We start from the raw sequence: 19,549 nt of genomic DNA on the forward strand, positions 1-19,549 counted from the left end.
TACAATAATCTTGATGTTTTAAATATTGCATTAAAATTATTTATCTTAATTGGAGAGTTTTTTTGCACCCTCTTAAATTTTGCACCTTACCCTAGTCCAGGCTCTGCATAGAGACTAGAAGGAACCTCCTCATGGGAAGAAAAGAATCTCCATTTACCCACGGAAGTGGATGGAGGGAGACAGTGGGCAGGGAAGCAACAAGGCCAGATCATGAAAGGCCAGTCCACCAGGTTTGGGACTTGGAGGTGATTGTGTAAGTGCCGGGAGACATGGAAGTTTACCAAGCAAGCAGCTGAGAGTGATGACTATGATTTGATGGCAATCGGACTTCCTTTGCCCCATCCCTCCCGGAATAGGAACATGGGAGAGTTAATCAGGAAAACCCTAACTGAGCCCCTGGTCCCCTGCAGCTGCTGGCAAACCCCCATTAACCACTGGCTTCTCATACAGTGGAAACAATTACTTGCTGTTTGAGGGTTTGGACCATGGGGTCCCTAACTTGGCAGCCCCATTAGTCCAGGGATATGAAAGAAGGCAGCTGGCAGTGAGGACTAGTTAGCCAGCTTCACAAACAAATCCCACAGGCAAGCTCCCATGGCTGGCCCTCCGGTCCTGGAGCTCAGTGTGGAAAGCACCTACTCCTCTCTGCCAGCCTCCTCGCATGCACCAGGCTGGGCGGTGGCCTTGCTTGTTCATTTCCACAAGAAGCCCCATCATGATTTACTTAGCAGCAGAAACAGAGTAAGACACAGGCTCTCTGCTGTGATGCAAGTTCCTCTCTCTGCATCCAGACCTCCCAACATGGGGATGACTACAGTGCAGAAGCTGTGAAGTGTCCCTCTAAAAATGGGGGTGCATAAGCAAAGTACTGCCCACAGGGTAGCCAGCCAAGCAGAGGGTGCAACCTGTGGCCAGGGGCCAAGCAAGGGCTCAGACAAACACTACACATGGCACACGGTGCCACCAACTCAAGGCATGAGGGCATGAGGCATGCACAGTCCCAGAGTTGCCATCCTGCAGGAGTTGCAGGAAGCACCTCGAAAGAGAAGCCAGGCCCCTCATGTATTCGTAGGAAAGCCCTTGAGCTTGACTCAGGATTTCAGCCTTACCATTGGGGAGCTTCTTGTTCTCTGATGCCAGTCACCTGGGCCTGTCAGAGGCTGTCATGCTGGCTGCTGGGCTAGCTCACTCACGGGGAGCCAGGTGAGAGCCCTATGCCTGCCTCTCTTAGAAAGTGGCTGTTTGGAGAAAGTGAAGAAGAGGTGGGCAGTGGCTTCTGGAAGCTCTGCCACCAGACTGGGAGATTTTTTGTGTAGAGATCATCTCATTCCCAGCACCTCCATAGGGCTAGCATCCGGCTGTGCACTGACTGCATGGATGATGCAGGGGTGAGAGGGTGGGTGGATGGATGGATGGATAGATAGATAGATGAGTGGATGGATAGATGGATGGATGAGTGGATGCTCTAGCTAATATATCCAGGATGCTACAGGAGAGCTGGGATACAGCCCTGGAAAGTGATCTGCTCTAACTGCCTGACAGAGGGATGGGAATCGATATGCTTGCTCTGTCCCCCATCATGTTTACCACGTTCAGACCCCCCACTTTGAACTATCAGAAGCCCTGAGAAGTAGAGAAGACTGACTGGGAGGCTATTCTCAGTAGAGTTGTTAACCAGCCGTGAGACCCTGGACCAGTCACTTCATTTGTCTTAGCCTCAGTCTCCTCTACTGAGGGGAGATGGGGATGTCATAATTGTATGTCCAGCAACCACGGTCCTTGCAGAAATCCACTGGGAAGGAGCACAGGAGCTATCTGTAATTCCACATACTGGTGAGTGTGGGGGCTGGCATGTCACTACAAATGAGGGAAAGAATGGCTGCCAATGCCCTTTAGAAAGAATCGAGTGGTATTACAATGTTAAGTTGCTGCTGCTGCATGTGTAGGTATCTGCATCTGTGATTCCAGAACACCATTATTTGGGGTCTTTTAGGCAACTCAGGGACCCTCCTAACTTCCAGCTCCTGCCCTGAGATGTTTCTTCTCCCTAGTCCCTCCCTCCCCCATCATTCAACCCTCAGCCCTGGACACTTCCCACCTCCATGTGACCCTACCCCATATACAAACTCCAAACACGCTTCAAAGAGAGTCAGCGATGAAGTTTATTATGTGTGTTGGAGGCAGAGAGTTGGGAAAAGGGGAACCAATCAATGGCATAAAGCTCTTCTATCTTTCTAGTTAGAGGCAAGAAGGGCTCAAACACTCCCAAGAGTGTTCTGAGCCAGATACACAACCATTGCAATTGATACTATTGTGTCTCCGTAGGTACAGCACACCACACACACACACACACACACACACACATTCCATCCCACACACAAACATCTCTCCCACAATACATCCATCCTGTCACACACATAAGTCACATCTCCCTCCATGTATGTGCATGCCATATGCACACGAATGCACACAGCCTAACACACGTGTAGAGAGAAAGGCTCCAGGAAACCCTTCCCCGAGGCAAGCTCATCTCCAGGCCTGTGACTGTGTGGTTCCCTCCCTGCCAGACTGGCATCGAACCTCTTTCTGGTGCCCTCCAGAGAGCTGGAAGCATCTGCATTGCTTCGTCTCTCCTCTCCTGGCTTCACCCTGGGCTCAGTGGCTCTCTGGAGTGATGTCGGCTCCCTGTTCTGGGTGGAATGCTCCCTGTTCTGGGTGGCATACCCCCTGCCCTGGGCCCTGGTCTGGCTCCTGTCCTTTACAGAGTTCATGTGGGACTGGGCCTCATCTCAGGACGTTTTGTACCCCAGGGCCCAGCGCTGCGTTCAGTGTAAATGTAGGCACTTAATAATTGTTTGGAGAATGAATATGGAACCAAGGGATTTCCAAAGTGTGTGAGTTTTTTCTGCTCAGCCTCATTGCAAGCTCCCTAAGGAGCTTAACGACCATACTTACATGACAAACCCCAACTGATGGGTCACCACCTCCTGGAAGCTCTCTTGACCGCCCCAGCCCTTCTCAGGACCTCTCATTTCCACACAGAGGTTCCCTGTGCGCAGATCAGCCATCGGGTCAGCCCTTCCCCATGTATCCATAGAGTGGATCAAGACACACTGCAGCACCTCTGTTGTGCAAAAAGGAAGGGCTTTATGGCCACACAAACCTGGGCTGCAACTCAGGCTCCACCACCTCTTAGCTGTGGAGCTGGAGCACAGGTGAGTTAACTTCTCAAGTCTCGGTGCCCTCGCCTGTGAGATGGAAAGAATAACACCCATTTTGCAGGACTTCAGGGAGTTTTAAATGAGGGCCTGCGAGTCACAGGCACCTCTCAGTAGGTACCTGACAAACAGGAGGGAGTACTATTGCTGTTATCATTGATAATTACTATTCTTGTTACCAACCAGACTAAAAGAGAGTGACAACCATGCCCCCCACCACAGTGCTGGGCACACAGTGGACACCCAGTAATCAGGTTTTATGTGAAGCATGAGGCAGAGCTGGCTTTCACAATCTGCAGGCCACCAGACGGCTCCCACTAGACTCCGTGCCCTTGAGCAGCATCTGGGTTTCCCACGTATGCATCACGGAGCTGGGAGAGAAAACAGAAACCAGCCTTCCAAAGACTTGTAAGCTCCATATTGATCCCGTGGAGGCAGGGCAGGTCTTGAAAGAGGGCCGCAGCCTGGACTGCATGCTCTCAATGTACCCTCCTGAATGGGCTCTGCTGAGCACACCCTCCTACCCCACCCTGACCTGAGAGCTTTAGCGGGATTAGCAGGCATTCTTGCCATGCATAGCAAGAGGCCCTGAACTACTGGGCTGTGTGTGCCAATTTGAAAACAGGCTGTGAGAGAGCTGGGCCGTCAATGGGAGTTTGCATATTCATGTGGCAGAGCCCTGAGACTTAGTCACAGCTCCAGGCCCAATTACGCAGGGGCTTATTAGCCTGGGATTTAACAACGGAGCCCCACCAGGATCTGCACAGTCATCAATCTTAAGTTGCACACGCATTCCCAGCACGTATTGGGACCCGCGAGGGCCAGTGCTAAAGTAGGTGAGAGACCAAGGCATGAACAGTGGAAAGGGCACTGGGTTGAATTCTGGCTGTGACATATATAACCACCACTGAAAACTGCCTCTCACTTCCGCATCTGTGAAATGGGTACAATTATCACTCATCTTCACCTCACAGGGTTACTGAGAGGACTGTAGACATGTTTGGAAAATGCCCTTGGTGTCTCCTAACACACAGGCATGCTCATAAATGCCAGCTACTGACACTAAAATCCTGCCCTTTCTTATTCCAAGAAGTCTCAGTTTGATGATTCCTGAAATGTATCGGCTCAGGAGAAAATGAAGAGATCCCTAATCATTATCTCAATACCACCACCACCTACTAACCCCAGGTCTCAAGCACTTACTCTGTATCTCATACTGTTATGACATCTCATTAATTCTCCCAATTACCCATGTGGTAGGAGGACTGGTCCCATTTTATAGATGGGGAAAAGAGAGGTTCAGCAAGTTAAATAACCTGTTAAATTATTGCAGAGCTAGTTCATGGTAAAGGTGGATTTGAATCCACCAAGTTCAAAGACCATAGTTGAGTTCCTCCAAACATCAGTAGCTTAGACAAGCAGCCAGGTGGTGTAGTTGGCAAAGTGACTGTTTCAAAATAAATGTTTAAATGCTGATGACAACTAACTTTCATGGAACACTTCCCGGTGACATCGCTGACATCCATTAGTTCATTCACTCTTCACATTAGTCTTGTAGAATAGGTAGCATTTTACAGAAAAGGAAACCCTGTACCAGGTGCAGTGGTTCATGCCTGTAATCCCAGCAACTTAGGAGACCAAGGTGGGAGGATTGCTTAAGGCTAGGAGTTCAAGGCCAGCTTAGGCAACATAGCAAGATTTCATCTCTACAAAAAGAAGAAGAGGAAACCATGGCTCAGAGAGGTTCTATGACAAGCCTCAGATAAGCAGCAGGCTGGTAGGGAAGACAGAGAATTGGATTACTAAAAGCAGGACCTTTGACGTCAGATGGACCTGGGCTTCAATCTTCAGGCTCTCCTTTGCTGTGTGATCTTCAGCAAATCACTAGCCCTCCCTGTGCCTCAGTTTTGATCCTCTCACAGGGTGACTGAGAGAACAGTTGAGATATTTAACTTGCTGCATCTCACTTTCCTCCATTGTTGAGATTAAGCAAGATAACACAGATAAAGGACTCAGCTCAAAATTTTTTAAATGGTTAAAATCACTTTTTGTCTCCTCTCTTTACTCTGCATTGTGACCTGGTTGATTTTAAAGGGCTGGGCTATTTTGGTGCACTCCGCTGCTGCCCACTGCTCAGTCTGGTTGCAGGGCACACGTCAGATGACCAGTGTGGCCTGGCATCCTGGTGTCTGCGTCAGTCTCTTCAGCTGGCCTGGAGTTACCAGGCATCAGAACAGAACATCCCGCCCTTCCCTGTCTCCTTCCCCCACTGTCAGGCACAGTGCAGCAGGGAAGAGGCATCAGAGCCCTGCCCTGGACACAGGAACTGGAAGTAAAGAGAGAAAAGAAGAGGGAAACACAGCCATTCTGCAAAGCTCAGGTCTGGTGACCTGGGGACACAGCTGAGGAGCCAACTGGGAGCTGAGTTCCTGGGCAAGCAGACACACACCATCAAGAAGCGCAGCTCTACCAATCCCAGTCGCCCAAGAGCCAAATCAAGGGTGGCACTCTTCCTAGGAAATCCTGGGGATGGTCAGGGTGCCTGCATCCAGCAGCCTCCACCCTCCCTCGGATATAATTGCATCTTTAACAAGGCTTCAACATAGGCAGCAGCCAGGTGTGTAGTGTGGGTTGGCAGGTAGATACCTCATTCTCTAAGCATGCTGGGCTCCTCCCTAACTGAAGCCACCCCACACACCACACACATACAACCCCCAGGAGTGCCCTTCCTTCTCCCTGTGCCAACAGAGGCAACACTGGACCGGCTGGAGTCAATCTTTCTTTAATTTACTCAGTTCTAGAAGAGGGGCTACTGAGTGTAGGAAATACACCGCAAGGTAGAAATCAAGGGCAGAATCATCTGTACATTGGATAAAGACCTTGTTTATACTGATTTGGAAATAAAGTAGGACTTTCCCACATGAGGGCAGAACCCATAAGTGAAAGAGGAAGCTATGAGCAGAGACTCTTCCTCCACTAGACCAGGGAATGCTGGAAGCAGCTCACAGACCCAGTGGTGGAAGATTTGTTTCACCTATTAAAGGTCATCATCAACAGTACAATGAATGCACTTCGGTCAAAAGAAACGGGCTCTGCATTGCACCGCCGAGTTGTCCAAGAGTGAGCAGGAAGGGGGAACCAGGTGTGGAGCAGTGTTTAGAATTTTATACTCTGCGTGTTCAGAGCCACACATATGGGCATTCTAAAAGTCTGAAAGAATACAAATCAAGCTGTTAACAAATTATCTCTGGGGAAGGAGATTGCAGTAAGGGAGAGGGAATTTTTGCTTTCTATTTTATATTTCTCTATGTTGTTTGCATTTTTTGCTAGTGCATATTATGTCAACAATTTTTCAAAAGATGTTTTTCTTTTGAAGAAAATGAAAGAATCCTCACAGCAAAAGCACCAACCAAGGGACCCCACTGGAAATGAGGCTACTGCCCAAGCAGCTCCGGAATACAGACGGTCATCCCCAAGGCCCCAAGGGGGAGCCTAAAGCAGCCCAGAAACTGCAGTATGGCAGTGGTCATAAGCTTATGTCAACTAGAAGGTTTTGGTAATTCCTAAAGATGTAACCAGGGATCCAAAGACTGTAATAAATGCACCTTTGCATATATCTGCCCCCTTTCACCCAAACCTTAAAAACTCGGGGCTAGGGGTGAGAGTGGGGGATAGATGGAGACACTTTGGTTAAAAAGCAGCGATTCAGCTTGCTGGGACAACCCCCTATGATCCCATTGTGAAGTCAAAATGTTTTCAAGATTTACCTTCTCAAGATCCCCCAGGATGCCTCCATCCCTCTATCCATCCATTCTGAAACTATTTATTGAGCACTTACTGTGTATCAGGCACCATTCGAAGTGCTGGGGGTAGAGAATATTCCCTGGTGGCCCACACGGACACCAGGTAGCGCCCTTGTGAAGCCTACAGTCCATAGGGAAGACAAACCACCTGACACGGGATTACAACAGTGTCATAACTGCCATGCAGAGAAGCTCTCAGCAGGGTTCTCTGGCCCTCAGGGTGGGGAGAAGAGAAGCCATGGAGCGCAAGGTTGCAGGGGGACTAATGGAAACCATGTGCCAGCTGAGCCCTGAAGGAGTGAGAGCTAATTTAGAGAAAAGGGTTCCAGGTAGAGGAAAGAGCATGACTGGCACACGGAACAGTAAGGAAGGGAGAGCAAGAAGCCAGGAACCAATGGATTGCAATGTTAGGAAAGGGGGGGGGCACTTCCTTTTGAGGCCTCCAGAAAAACCCTTGGGCACTGGCTGCACCCACAGAGTGCTTGATGGGGAATCTTGTTTCTAGAAATGGACCCTCACTGTGGTTTGTCTTTTTAAGGTCTCGCCTCCCTGCTCTACCCATATTCCCTAAAGGGCCTGGGCTCTGGGGTCACACAGACTTTGGCACCAGTCCTGGCCCTTACTTTGGGGAAGTCACTTCACCTCTCTGAATCTCAGTTTCCTCATCTGCAAAATGGGACTAATAGTCAGACCTACTTCACAGGGCTGTTGGGAGGACACAGTGTGCTCTAGCACCAATTCCTAACGCATGGTGAGGTCTTTAAAAATCAAATCTCAGCTTTTTATGCTTTGCCAGGGGAGGTAAGTATTGAGCAGATGACAGGCCCATGTGGCTCATAACACTATTCCATGTACTGGTGTGTATTTTTGAAATTAGTATGATAAAATGCTTTAAACTCCTTCTCATATTATGTGCTGCAACTGCTGCTATGCTCCATGCTCCTTCATGGAGGGGAATTAGAATATAGCAGTAACAAGAGACCAAAACATTCCCCCAAAATTCCTCTTTTCCATCTGCTGTTTGTCCCCCCGATACTCAGAGGGGCCCCAGAGGGACCCTGCCCTGCCAGGCCCATCCTGATACTGAGTTGGCACCAACGCTAACATCAGTCTCCAAAATCAGATGTAAGAAGAAAACCTGGGAACTCCAGCTTTATTTATTTTCAGTCTAAAAAAGGGGAGCGGAATCATGCATTATAAATTCTTAAAACGTAAACTGAAACTGTGCACTCCAAGAATTAAAGTACTCAGGCTCACCTGTGACTCAGAAAAGAACATCTCTTCAGGCCTAAGATTCTGGGAAATGGCAAGCTGCAGGGAAACAGCCCTTGAATTAACCCTAGTCTCTTTTTGCTCCAATGAAAGGAAACTGGTTTCCAAACTTGGTTAGCCAGCTGGAACATAGATACTGACTTGAATGTGCAGGTCCTTTGATGAACTTAAATACAAAAAGATGAAAGAATGTAAACGTGTAGATTGACAGTGGTATACATAAATTATTCATAAGTTAAGTAAATATATTGGTTGTGAGTGCTCAAAAACTGTTTAACCAGGAGAACTGTATGATCAGAGAAGTCTGGAGCAACGAGTCTGTGCAGTGGCCCCTCTGGTGGCATCATAGCCTGACGCAGAGGGGGACCTGGATGTTTTGTCTGGGGTTCCCAAAAGAGCCATCTGCTCACACAGATAGGAGAGAAAGGTAGCAGAAGGCATAACTTCTATCAGGATTTCTGGGGCCAGGTGTGTATCTCATGCACTTAGGCAGTCCTGAATGATAGTCGCAGAGATGCTGGCTTTGGGAATGAGGAAGCGCTCTCCCATCAATCAGAGGTAGCCAATGCTCACTTCACTAAACTATACCTGCAGGATGGCCCCTCCCCAGGGCCACCCAGAGGAGAAAAGGGAGAGCTGTTCTAGGAGAAAGTGGTCAGCAGACCCCGAGGAGAGGGGACTGGAGAGGAGGGGAGTTGCTGGTCAAGACACACAGGTCCGAATGGAGCATTTGGAGTTGGTGACCTAAGGCCCCAATGGGCCATCAGCACTGGCCAGGCTTTTCAGCCAGATTCCTCAGGAGTGGGAACCTCTGTCTGGGGTGTTCTCTGTGGGGGCTGCCTGGGCCAAAGAAGAAGCTGGCTGTTCTCATCTGACCCTCTGGAGGATGCTGCCGTGTCCTACATCAGAGGAAGGGGTGGGAAGTGTGCTCCACCTATTCGCTCTCCTCTCAAAGGCCTGAGAACCCTGGGAGGTGGGCCTGCCCCTTCTGTGCAGGCAAACAGGGGCATAGCCTGTAGGTCTGAGTTCAAGTCGCAGCTCAGACTCTTATAAGCTTTGTGCACTTGGGCAAGTCATGGACCTCTCTAAGCCCCAATTTCTCTGCCTTCCAAATGGACAGAATAATATCATCTCTCCAACTTCCGAGGTGATGCCAGTATGATAATCCCAACCCAAGAACATAATTAGAAAAGGAACCCAAAAACAATTAGGAAATTAAACTAACATGTTATGATTATAATTGATAGTAAGTCCCTACTCAACTGGAGACAAGGGTGTCTGGCACAAAGGGTTTCTTGCATTCCACGTGCACCCCAAGGCTGACAGTACCATGATGGTGACAATGGTGGTAGTCCTGCCTCCCCACTCCACCCTGCCCCCTTCCAATAGAGTCCTCTGGACAGATGATGGTGTCATGGACCTCGGTGGGCCATGAGGGGCCTGCCTGGGACCTGGAAGGTGTGCATATACAGAGAGATTGTTCCTGAGCTTGCTAGCTCCTGCCACGCGGTACCTCCCATCCTCCACCTCATCAATCCATCATCCTCTTAGCAGCTGACACCTCTGGCAGCACCTCCGGCAGCCTGGGCATTAGAATTGCAAGAAGCCCCGGCTGCACCAGGGAATACAGATGGAGGAATCTCAGATTCAAATTTGTCTAAGTATTGTGAACAGTCAGACCCAGGCAAGGCATCTCCGCTGCCCTTCTGCCAAAGGGGAGTGGCAGGGGTTTTGTTAGAAGTACAAATTGCTTCTTAATGCAGAGGATAAAGCTGGGTTCGGGCACCTCCTTAGAAATTCCTCCCGCTCCCAGGAAAGCCACCACTGCATGTCAATTTTAATTTTTGAAATTTAAACCAAAGGCTTTGTGTCTAAGCTCCATCTCATCGGAGGAAGGGGAGGAATAAGTCAAAAAGGATTAGGTGCCCGCTGGGGATTGCAGATCCATAGCAATTAGACTTCATTTGGGTCTCAGACATTTGGTTTTAATCGCATTTCTGGATGATACAATCAACAAAGCATCAGAAATTGATACCTATGCAACTGTAGATGGGCCTGACTCTGCCCTCCCCAGTTCCTGGGCTCAGCTGGGTTAGGGACCCACAATCAGCAGGAGTGCGGTGGGGTGTGGAATTGGGGTTGGGATTACTAGGTCTGGAACTGGGGGAGGGGATGGCAGTATGTATATATATGTTTCCTCACATTCTCTTTGGGTACTTTATCCCTGGACTCAAAGCAGGCATAATCATTGCTCATATTCAAAAGAATGACAATAAAACATTATTCAAACAAAATAAGAGCAAAAAGGAATAGTGACAGCAAAAGGACTCAAGGCAGGGGGTATAATTGTCTTTTAAATGGGAATCACAGCTTTCAGCATTCTCCAGGAACTAAAGTCAGCACAAAGCAATTTGGGGCCAGAAATGCAGCATGAACATTGTCACACACCACATTGACATGGACTTATGAATGTAAGTGTGTGTACGTGTGTAATGTGGATTACGTGAGGACAATCACAACATTATATCCACATAGGAGATACACACACACACACATTATCTCCAGCTTTACACAGATACACACACCCTGGGGCTGCCTTTTTGTGCGTACTCACACATTTCTTTTCACACAACCCGTCAAAATGACCTCAGTAAGCACTAACAGGTTGCTGGTAGCTGACTGGTTATTTTGTACATAACTTTGTTGTAACTCAGTGATCTGACAACAAAAAAAAAGTAAAAAGAAAAAAATCAAAACCATGCGGGGTGTTTTCCTAACTTGTGTGTGTGTAGAATGCTGATGGAACACAAAACACACACACTGAGGTTCAGAGCAGGCACCCCACATCGAATGCATAAGGGAAGGGAAGCCCGCAGGAAAGGGGTGACTCTCCCGAAGGAATAGTGTCCACCTCACCACACAGCCCTGGGGAAGTTCAGCAAGCTGGATGATCCGTGGAATTGCCTCAGTTTACCAGCTCTCTGGAGAGCTGTGGCCCTGGCGGCTGTGAGTAAAGGGGCCTGTGCTTAGTGAACCATCCGCTCGAGTGGGTGTGTGTCTGCTAGGGACTTCTGCACTTCCTTTTAGGAGCCAAACATCCTACAGATCCCTCCCTCCCCGGCAAGTGTCACTCACGCCTCCTATTTCCCATAGATGCCTTCTCTTCCCCTTCCTTCCCCAGAAGCCCCTCCCCTCTGACCTCCACCCACAACTCCGGGAGGACTAAGGTGTCCAAGTTGCCCAAGACTGGAGACCCAATCATTCCTCTCCTGCTTTCCTCTAACTCTCCCTGATGCCCTTCCCCGCCTCCTCCCCTCCTCCCAACCCCACCTCCGGCCTCTCCAGCTCAGGGCTGCAGCCTGGGGAGAGCTTCTGGGAAGGGTGGGATGCAGCTACCATTACCCCATGTCTTTTCGGCCACTCTTGGTGGCAGGGACATAGCAGCGGCTGGGGAGCAGGTCATAGATGGGCCTATCCTGGGCCCAGGTAAGGTCATTATGCCAAGGCGGACATCTGGAGCCCTGGTCCAGGATATGCCGACATACAGACAACAGAACGCATAGTCTAAAAACATAATTTAATGCATCGCGGTGAGTCTGAGTCAGGAGGGAATGCGGTGTGGAGAGGTGAATTTTCTGTTTGCTGGAATTCTGCTGTGGGTGAGGTTGTGGCTGATGGACAGGGAAATCTGCACAAGTATTTCGGGTCACAAAGAAGGACGCCCCAGGAAGCCCGCGCTCCCTCTGGCCTACCTCCCTGGCCAGGGCCCAGAGCCCTCCGCTTCTAGGCACTGGGAGGAGCCTATCTGAGGAAGGCAGGCTCCCGGCCCTGCCTGTCCAGTCGAATCAGGTTTGCAAAGCCTGTGCCGCCGCCTCAAGGGCTCGGGCGTCCCTTCCTCCCTCGCCGGGATGGGGATGGAGACCAGGAGCACAGCCCTGAGCGTGGTGGGTCGCAGACGCACTGAGGCCAGGAGCAGGGCAGGGAGGAGGCAGGGATTTGTCTTTTCCAAAGGAGATGTCAGGAAGTGTTATGAATCGAGAGTGGCCTTTGCCAAGGAGCCGCGCCCGGGCGGAGACCGGAGACCCGGCGGCCTGCAGCCACCCCACCTCGCAACCCCCGCGCCCCTAATCTGGGTACAGAAGAAAGCCCGAGAACGTGCTGTACTTGTTATTATTGCCTCCGTGAGCCTTCCCGCCATCCAGCTTCACATACACTTCGTCCCCTGAATCCAAGTGCAGCACCACGCTGTTACTGGCGTAGTCGTAGTTCTGGTCGGCGTCCTGTGCAATGGCGCTGGCCCGGACCTGGGGGCAAGCGGTGGGAGCGGGTGAGCCGGGGCACCTCTTCCCGCGCCTTTGCTCAGCCCACACCAGGCGCGCCACGCACGGTCCTCCCGCCTGCTGCTTCAGGGTCCACACTCCCACCCCAGCTCCATGCTCTCTCTCCAACTTAGCCAACTCCTTCCGGGTCCCCCCTCCTCCTCGCGCCGACGAGTCTGGGAAAGAGGGAAAGGGGAACTTCATGAACACTGACCCACAGTAGAAGGGTGGGAGCCAGGGGCCAGGGCCAAGAGGAAAGGAGGCTGCAGGGCAAAGGGGCAACCTGGAGGGAACTAAAGAAATGAGGTTTCCGAGAAGCCCACGGAGAGGCAGGCAGGGACGCAAGTGGCCAAGGAGTGCAGTTTAGGTATGGGGGTCTCTGGGCTCTCAAGGCCCAACATTTGGCTCTATGTCCTGGTGAGCACGGCCTCGGCGCATTGGGAAGCGGAGATGCTGTGGCACCGAGGCGCGTTCCTTCCCGGGGCTCGCACGGTAGCCCGCGGGTGGAGAGAAAGGAGGCTGGTTCCCTGGGAGGTTCAGGGCGCGAGCGAGGGTTTGCGGGGCCGGTGAGGGTAGGGGTCACTGACCTGCCCGTTCTTGCAGAGGTCCGCCCACATGCTGGTGCCATCGCCGCCGCGCATGAGGATGTGATAGGTGAAGAAGTAGATGCCCCGCACCTGGCAGCTGAACTTGCCCGTGGTGGGGTCATAGTGATTGCCGAGGTTGGTGACCACGTCGTCGAACTTCAGCACCTCATAGCCTTCGTGGGGGCTCTTGAGACCCACATAGAAGGCGATCTTGGGGCCGCTGAAAGTGGCGCTCAGCGCACTGGTCACTTCACCCTCGGAGTCGCCACCTACCCCGGCCCCGCCGCCCACCACCCCGACGCCGCTGGCCGTGCCCGCCGTCAGTTGCAGCCCTGGCAGCCCGGGCCGCCCCAAGTCGCCCTTCTCTCCCGGAGGACCCCTGGGTCCAGGCGGGCCCGGCTCTCCAGGGGGCCCCCGCGGCCCTGGCTTGCCCGGTCGCCCCGGGTCGCCCTTGGGTCCCTGGATGAAGGGAGGCGGAGGGTTGGCGCTGAGGTCCTGCATGACTTCCAGGGCAGCCGTGCTGGGTCCGGGCGGCTGCGCCTTTGCACCCGCGGGCCCCCCGCCGGGGGCGGCAGTGTAAGGGTCGCAGATCATGCGGCAGGTGCCCATCATCTCGTAGTGCGCGGCGCCTCGGGGCGCCGCCTGCAGCAGCAGCGGCACGGCGATGAGCAACCCGAGCGCCATGGCCAAGAGTACGCCGACGGCCGCCAGGCAGGCACGCCGCCGCCGCTGCCACAGCCGGGAGGCGACAGCCACCAGCTCCTCCTTGCCGCCCGAGGAGGTAATGGTGGGGCGGCGCGGGCGGCCCCGCTCCCCGCGCTCGGGGGCCGGCTCCGCGGGTCCCGGCCGCGCCCCCGACGTGGCGACCCCCCGCCCCGGCCACCCAACTACTTCAGCGAGAGGCGCCGGGACCTCTGCGCCTGTGCCCACCGCTCTGGGGCTGGTCGGGAGAGCCGCGGACCCCGGCGCGCATGACGTGGGGCACACAAGACGAACCCGGCGCCCCGCGGGTCCGGCGCCGGCTGGGGAATGCTTGCGCTGGCGGGGGAGTCTCCTTGCGGCGTCCGGCGCTGGCTCCGCGGCGCTGCCTCCCGCCAGGCTCCGCTCCGCTGGGTTCGGTGGAGCTCCTCGCGCAGTGAGGGCTCCCCGGCTCCGCGGCGCGCTCTGCTGTGCTATCTCGCTGTTCGCTGGCTCCCGCGCGGAGGGGGTACCCAGCTACCCTGACGTAAGGAGTCCGGGGCTGAGCGGCGGAGGCGGCGAAGCAGCGCGCGCTGCCATCACTCGGGAGACGGAGCCCTCATGTCATCAGCCTCCTATCTGGCGGCGTCCTCGGCAGAGGCGGTGAAGGCGCGGTTCCCCCTGGCGGCTCCCAGGAGCCACAAGTGGGCGCAGCGGGCGCGGCCCCAAGCCAGGGCACATCGGACACACCCACCCGCGGCCACACTCACGCGCCTCCCACCGACAACACACACAGACACCCACGCGCGCAGTGGCGGGGCGCACACAGCCACCCTCACATGGCCAAGAAAGCAGCTGGAATCCAGGTGTCAGCAGGGCTCCTCTGGGGTCACCTAATCCGTCCCCCGGCCTGCAAAGAGGATCAAACCTCAACCCACCGAGTCCAGGAGAGTCCCGTGAGGTCCAGCGGGCAGGAGTTTCTGAAAGACCTCCTGAGTTATTTCTTCAGAATTGAATAGACCTCGCTTCTGGAAGATCTTTCACAAACCTAGACTAAGGACTCCAGACTCTTAAACAGGCTCCCGTAGAGCACCTCATCAACCTTTGGGATGACTCTAAAAACCCCAAGGCTCCCAATACAAGAATATTCGTGGCTGGCGCGGTGGCTCACGCCTGTAATCCCAACACTTTGGGAGGCCGAGGCGGGCAGATCACCTGAGATTGGGAGTTCGAGACCAGCCTGACCAACATGATGAAACCCTGTCTCTACTAAAAATACAAAATTAACTGGGCATGGTGGTGCATGCCTGTAATCCCAGCTACTCGGAAGGCTAAGGCAGGAGAATCGCTTGAACTAGAGAGGCAGAGGTTGAGGTGAGGCGGGATGGTGCCATTGCACTCCAGCCTGGGCAACAAAAGCAAAACTCCATCTCGAAAAAAAAACAAAAAAGGAATATTCGCCTCAGACCTTTTCTTCCACCAGAAAATGGCTGGCCCTTGTCCCCTGCGTGAAGCTGGTGTAGAAACCAAATGCTTGACGCCAGCACTTGGCGGTGACCATGGTGCACTCAGCCTCCACTCCAAGCCCAGCCACTGCCAGGCAGATGCATGGGCACATTCCCTTGGACATCCCCAGCTTCCTCCTCCTGAGGTGGGTTTAGTTATTTTAGAAAATAGTCCAAATAGTCCAAAGCCATTCTGAGCCAGTCTTGAATAAACCATGGCCTCAGGTGAGAGCAGAATAGTCTATCTCCAATGTAGCATGTGAGGCTAAGGAAGGATGAGAGGCCCGCCGGTGTGGGACAGACTTCCAGGGGAGAAATCAAAGCCCCAGCTTCTGCTCTTGCCCTGAGTAGCTGTGTGACTTTGCCAGGTGATTCCTGTCCCTGAGACTCAGTTTCCCTAAAAGGCCGCCTCCTGCCCTAGCACCCCCAACATGGAAATCACGCCAGGCCTGGCCTTGGGGGAGAATCCAAGGGCTGGCGTCAGTGTTTGGTGTAGCATCAGCATCTCTGGAACAACAGTGCACCCACCTAAGGCTATTGCTTTGAAGCTAACTCTCATTTGTCCGGCACTAGGTTCTTACGGGTTAGTTAAAATCTATTTTTGTCCTCTGATCACGCTGGGTCATTTCCCCACTGCCAACCCTGTTGCTCCAGCCTGTTCCCTCCACATATATTTGTGGAAAGGATGACTGAGCCTAGCCGGAAGCCAACTTTACCAAGGAGAGAAGGAGCACATTTATTGGCACCTACTACGTATGCACCGGGCACTTTGCACGTGCTCCTTCATTCATTCCTCATGTTACTGTGGATTAGTGATCATTTTCCCACCGCACCAATGAGGAAAAAAAAAGGTTTTGCAAGTGTAGGGTGTTTGCCGAGTGCATTTTACCCACATGACAGAGCCAGGATCCTCCTGGCACCCAGATCAGGGCTCTCTGAACCTGTCAGTGAACACAGCTTCAATAGCTACTTCTTGGCCACAGTCTTCACTGGTTTCCTAAGACTTGGGAGTCTTCCTCCACTCTGCCTCAGAGTCACCCCAAGAGCACGTGATTTCAGGAGCGACATGGTCTGCTTCCAATCCTGGCTCTGAACTTCCTGTCTGTGTGACCTTGAGCAAATTGCTTCACCTTTCTGAGCTCCGATCTCCAGGTGTAGAATGGGAATGGGAAAAGAACCTGCCTCAGAGTTATTGAGAGGACTGAACGAGTCAATTAATGTAAAGGCTTTAGAACGATACCTAGCTCAGTAGAAGCTTAGCTATTTTTATTAACCACTGATGCTTTCAACCTCCCCTGCCATGGTTATGACCACTAGGATCACAGTGGCAACATGCAGGGTGGTGTGGGGAGGGTTAGGGTTTAAAAAAAAGAGAAGCTCAAAGATCATTCACATCCTTTGTCCTTCACCAGAGCACAGAAGGGGGCTGTCCCATGCCTCCCACATTCCCCAAGCCTGCCCTGCTCTGTCTTTTTGTCTTTCAAAACTACCCAGAGTGTTTGTTCCCAGTCACCAGTTCCACCTGGACAAACATTTTCCAGGCAGACACTCACTCAGTTTGAATTCCCCAGCCTTGCAGACTGCTGGAGACTGCAAAGTCCCAGTGATTTTGTCCTTGCAGTATCTAGGCAAAGATGAAGCAAGGAGGGTCAGATGTTTGAGACCCAGGCTTTCACCTTGGCAGACCACAAGCAAAGCTACCTTCCCTGGGGATCAGCATTCCTGGGAGCACCTCTCAAGACCAGCCCTCCACCAGAGGGCAGGGGCAGCAGCCTCTAGGGCAGGCAGAGCCCAGGCAGCCTCCACACAGCAGCCAAATAAGTCAAGAGGTGTCTTTCCCCTTGCTTCTCCTTCCTCCCACCCATCATGGCAGGGCCAGACAGCATGGCCTGCTGGAGTGTTGGACGTACCTTTTTTTTTTTTTTTTTTTTTGAGACAGAGTCTCTCTCTGTCACCCAGGCTGCAGTGCAATGGTGCAGTCTTGGGTTACTGCAACCTCTGCCTTCCAGGTTCAAGCAATTCTCCTGCCTCAGCCTCCTGAGTAGCTGGGATTACAGGCGCCCGCCACCATGCCTGGCTAATTTTTGTATTTTTAGTAGAGATGGGGTTTACCATGTTGGCCAGGCTGGTCTCAAACTCCTGGCCTCAAGCAATCCACCCGCCTCAGCCTCCCAAATTGCTGGGATTACAGGCGTGAGCTACTGCACCCAGCTGACGTACCTCTTTATCCACCTTCACCTGGCTTCTGCTCCTCCTGAGTGATCCCTATCATTGGTGACTATCTTCTCTTCTATATTAATTATGAGCTATATTAACATACTGCCTTCCATTTAGACTGTGGTTTTTACATTTCAAGACCCAATCAAATCTGTTCTAAATTGCCTTTAGTAATCCAGCAGGCATTCCTTCTACCAACGTCCACTGACAACCTACTATGTGCCAACCAGTGCTCTCTATCTTATCCTTTCATACAGCCCTGTGCTCTGTGACACAGAGTTTGATGCTTGGTTCCACACTGTCATGTCTGGTTCTCTAGTGGCACCCACCAGCAGTGGGCTCCATGCTTCATCTACCTGCACCATGGCCTGTCTCCTGCATCTCATCTGGACTCTGCTCTAATTATCCTTTCAGTCTCAGCTAAGTGTCACTTCCTTGTCTGAAGTCTTCCCTGACCCTTCTCTAAGCTGAGTTGATAGTTCCTACCCATGTACCCTTTAGAGTATGTTGAATGTACCCTGCCATCCTATGTCTTACCATCATTCATTTCTTTATCAGTTAGCCTCCCCCACCAGGCTATGAGCTCCAGTAGGGCAGGAATCATGTCACTCACTCATCTTCATTTTTTGTATATGTCATTCATTTGCTCAATATGTGTTTATTGACCCCTGTCATATGCCAGCCATCATGCCACGTGCTGAGTGCACAGTGGTACACAACAGTCTTGGTTCCTTCTACTCTAGCTGTTCTACAAGACACCCTCAGCTCCCCCATTTCTTTCTACCCGTAGCACTTGGGTTTGTACCTAAACAGCTGCAGCATGGGTGTTTGTTGACATGCCTTCTCTAAATTAGACCTGTGTCCCAATTAGAGTGTAAGCTCTTTAGAGACACCATGTGGAATACATTGGCCAGTCTTCTACCTGCATCTCCAAAGGGAAGGACAGTAGGAGATGTGTCAGGGAGATAGACAGGAGTGAGATCACCCAAGGCCTTGGAGTCTACGCTGAAATAGGTGAATTTTCTCCTGAGTGTAATTGAGAACTGCTGAAGGAGTTTAAGCAGGGAAGTGACGTGATCTATCTATGTTTTGCAAAGACCACACTGGCTGCTGTGTGGTGAATGGATGTGGTGGTGGAGGGGGGGTGGGTTTTGGAAATGAAACTGGTTTGAAGGCTATTGCATGATCTAAGCAAAAGATAATGATGGCTTGGTCTGAGATAGTAGAAGAGAAGTAGGTGAATTCCAGGTATATTTTAAACTTGGGGCCCATGGGTCTTGCTGATGGATTTGAGATAGAAGTTAAGGGAGGAGAAGGAAAAGAAAAAAACAATCAAGATTAACTTCTAAGATTTGGGTCGAACAACTGGGTGAGTGAGCATGAGAAGGCGGGGATATTTGGGGAAGAGCAATCTGTTGTCACTGCTGGGAGGTGGAAGGAATTATGAAGTCAGTTTGGAAATGTTCACTTTGAGGGAAATATCTGAATGAAGACATTATGTGGGCAATGGACATGAGTCTAGTACTCAGCAGTGAGGTTTAAAAATAAAGCTATTGGCCAAGCATAGTGGCTTATGCCTGTAATCCCAGCACTTTGGGAGGCCAAGGCATTTGGATCGCTTGAACCCAGGAGTTTGAGACCAGCCTGGGCAACATGGTGAAACCCCATCTCTATTTAAAAAATTATTTTAAAAAATTGTTAATGGAGCTATACACAAGCAAGTTTTCATGGAGATTGAAGGGTGAGAGAGAGAGAGAGAGCACAAGCTCATTATAACAACCCGCCCCCATGCTCACCCCAGCCATTTAAAAGATGGACAGAGGAGAAAGAAACAGAAGTAGTCAAAGTAGGAAAGAAAGCCAGGAAAATGGCCTCACAGAGGGGAGCAGTTAGAAAGGGAGGATTGTGATCTGTAATTTGGAAAGTCCACAAGAGATAGAGTAAGATGAG

At 51.7% G+C, this 19,549-nt stretch overlaps 1 protein-coding gene across 1 annotated transcript; it reads right to left on the reverse strand.

Moving 5' to 3' along the window:
• Positions 1-11,851: 11,851 nt before the first annotated feature.
• Positions 11,852-14,534, reverse strand: C1QL2 (complement C1q like 2). Its single transcript, XM_030801014.1, has 2 exons — positions 13,200-14,534; positions 11,852-12,597 (listed from the first exon to the last, which is right to left on the reverse strand). Exons 1-2 carry the CDS (start codon positions 13,881-13,883, stop codon positions 12,418-12,420), a joined length of 864 nt encoding a protein of 287 aa, XP_030656874.1. The 5' UTR covers positions 13,884-14,534; the 3' UTR covers positions 11,852-12,417.
• Between the last annotated feature and the right edge of the window lie 5,015 nt (positions 14,535-19,549).

This window comes from Nomascus leucogenys, chromosome 20, assembly GCF_006542625.1.
Source record: "Nomascus leucogenys isolate Asia chromosome 20, Asia_NLE_v1, whole genome shotgun sequence".
NCBI lineage: Eukaryota > Metazoa > Chordata > Mammalia > Primates > Hylobatidae > Nomascus > Nomascus leucogenys.

Coding starts and splice junctions, on each gene's coding strand:
- C1QL2 (XM_030801014.1), bottom strand. CDS start 13,883: ATGGCGCTCGGGTTGCTCATCGCCGTGCCGCTGCTGCTGCAGGCGGCG. Junction 12,598..13,199: donor ACCTCTGCAAGAACGGGCAG/GTCAGTGACCCC, acceptor GCTTGCCCCCAG/GTCCGGGCCAGCGCCATTGC.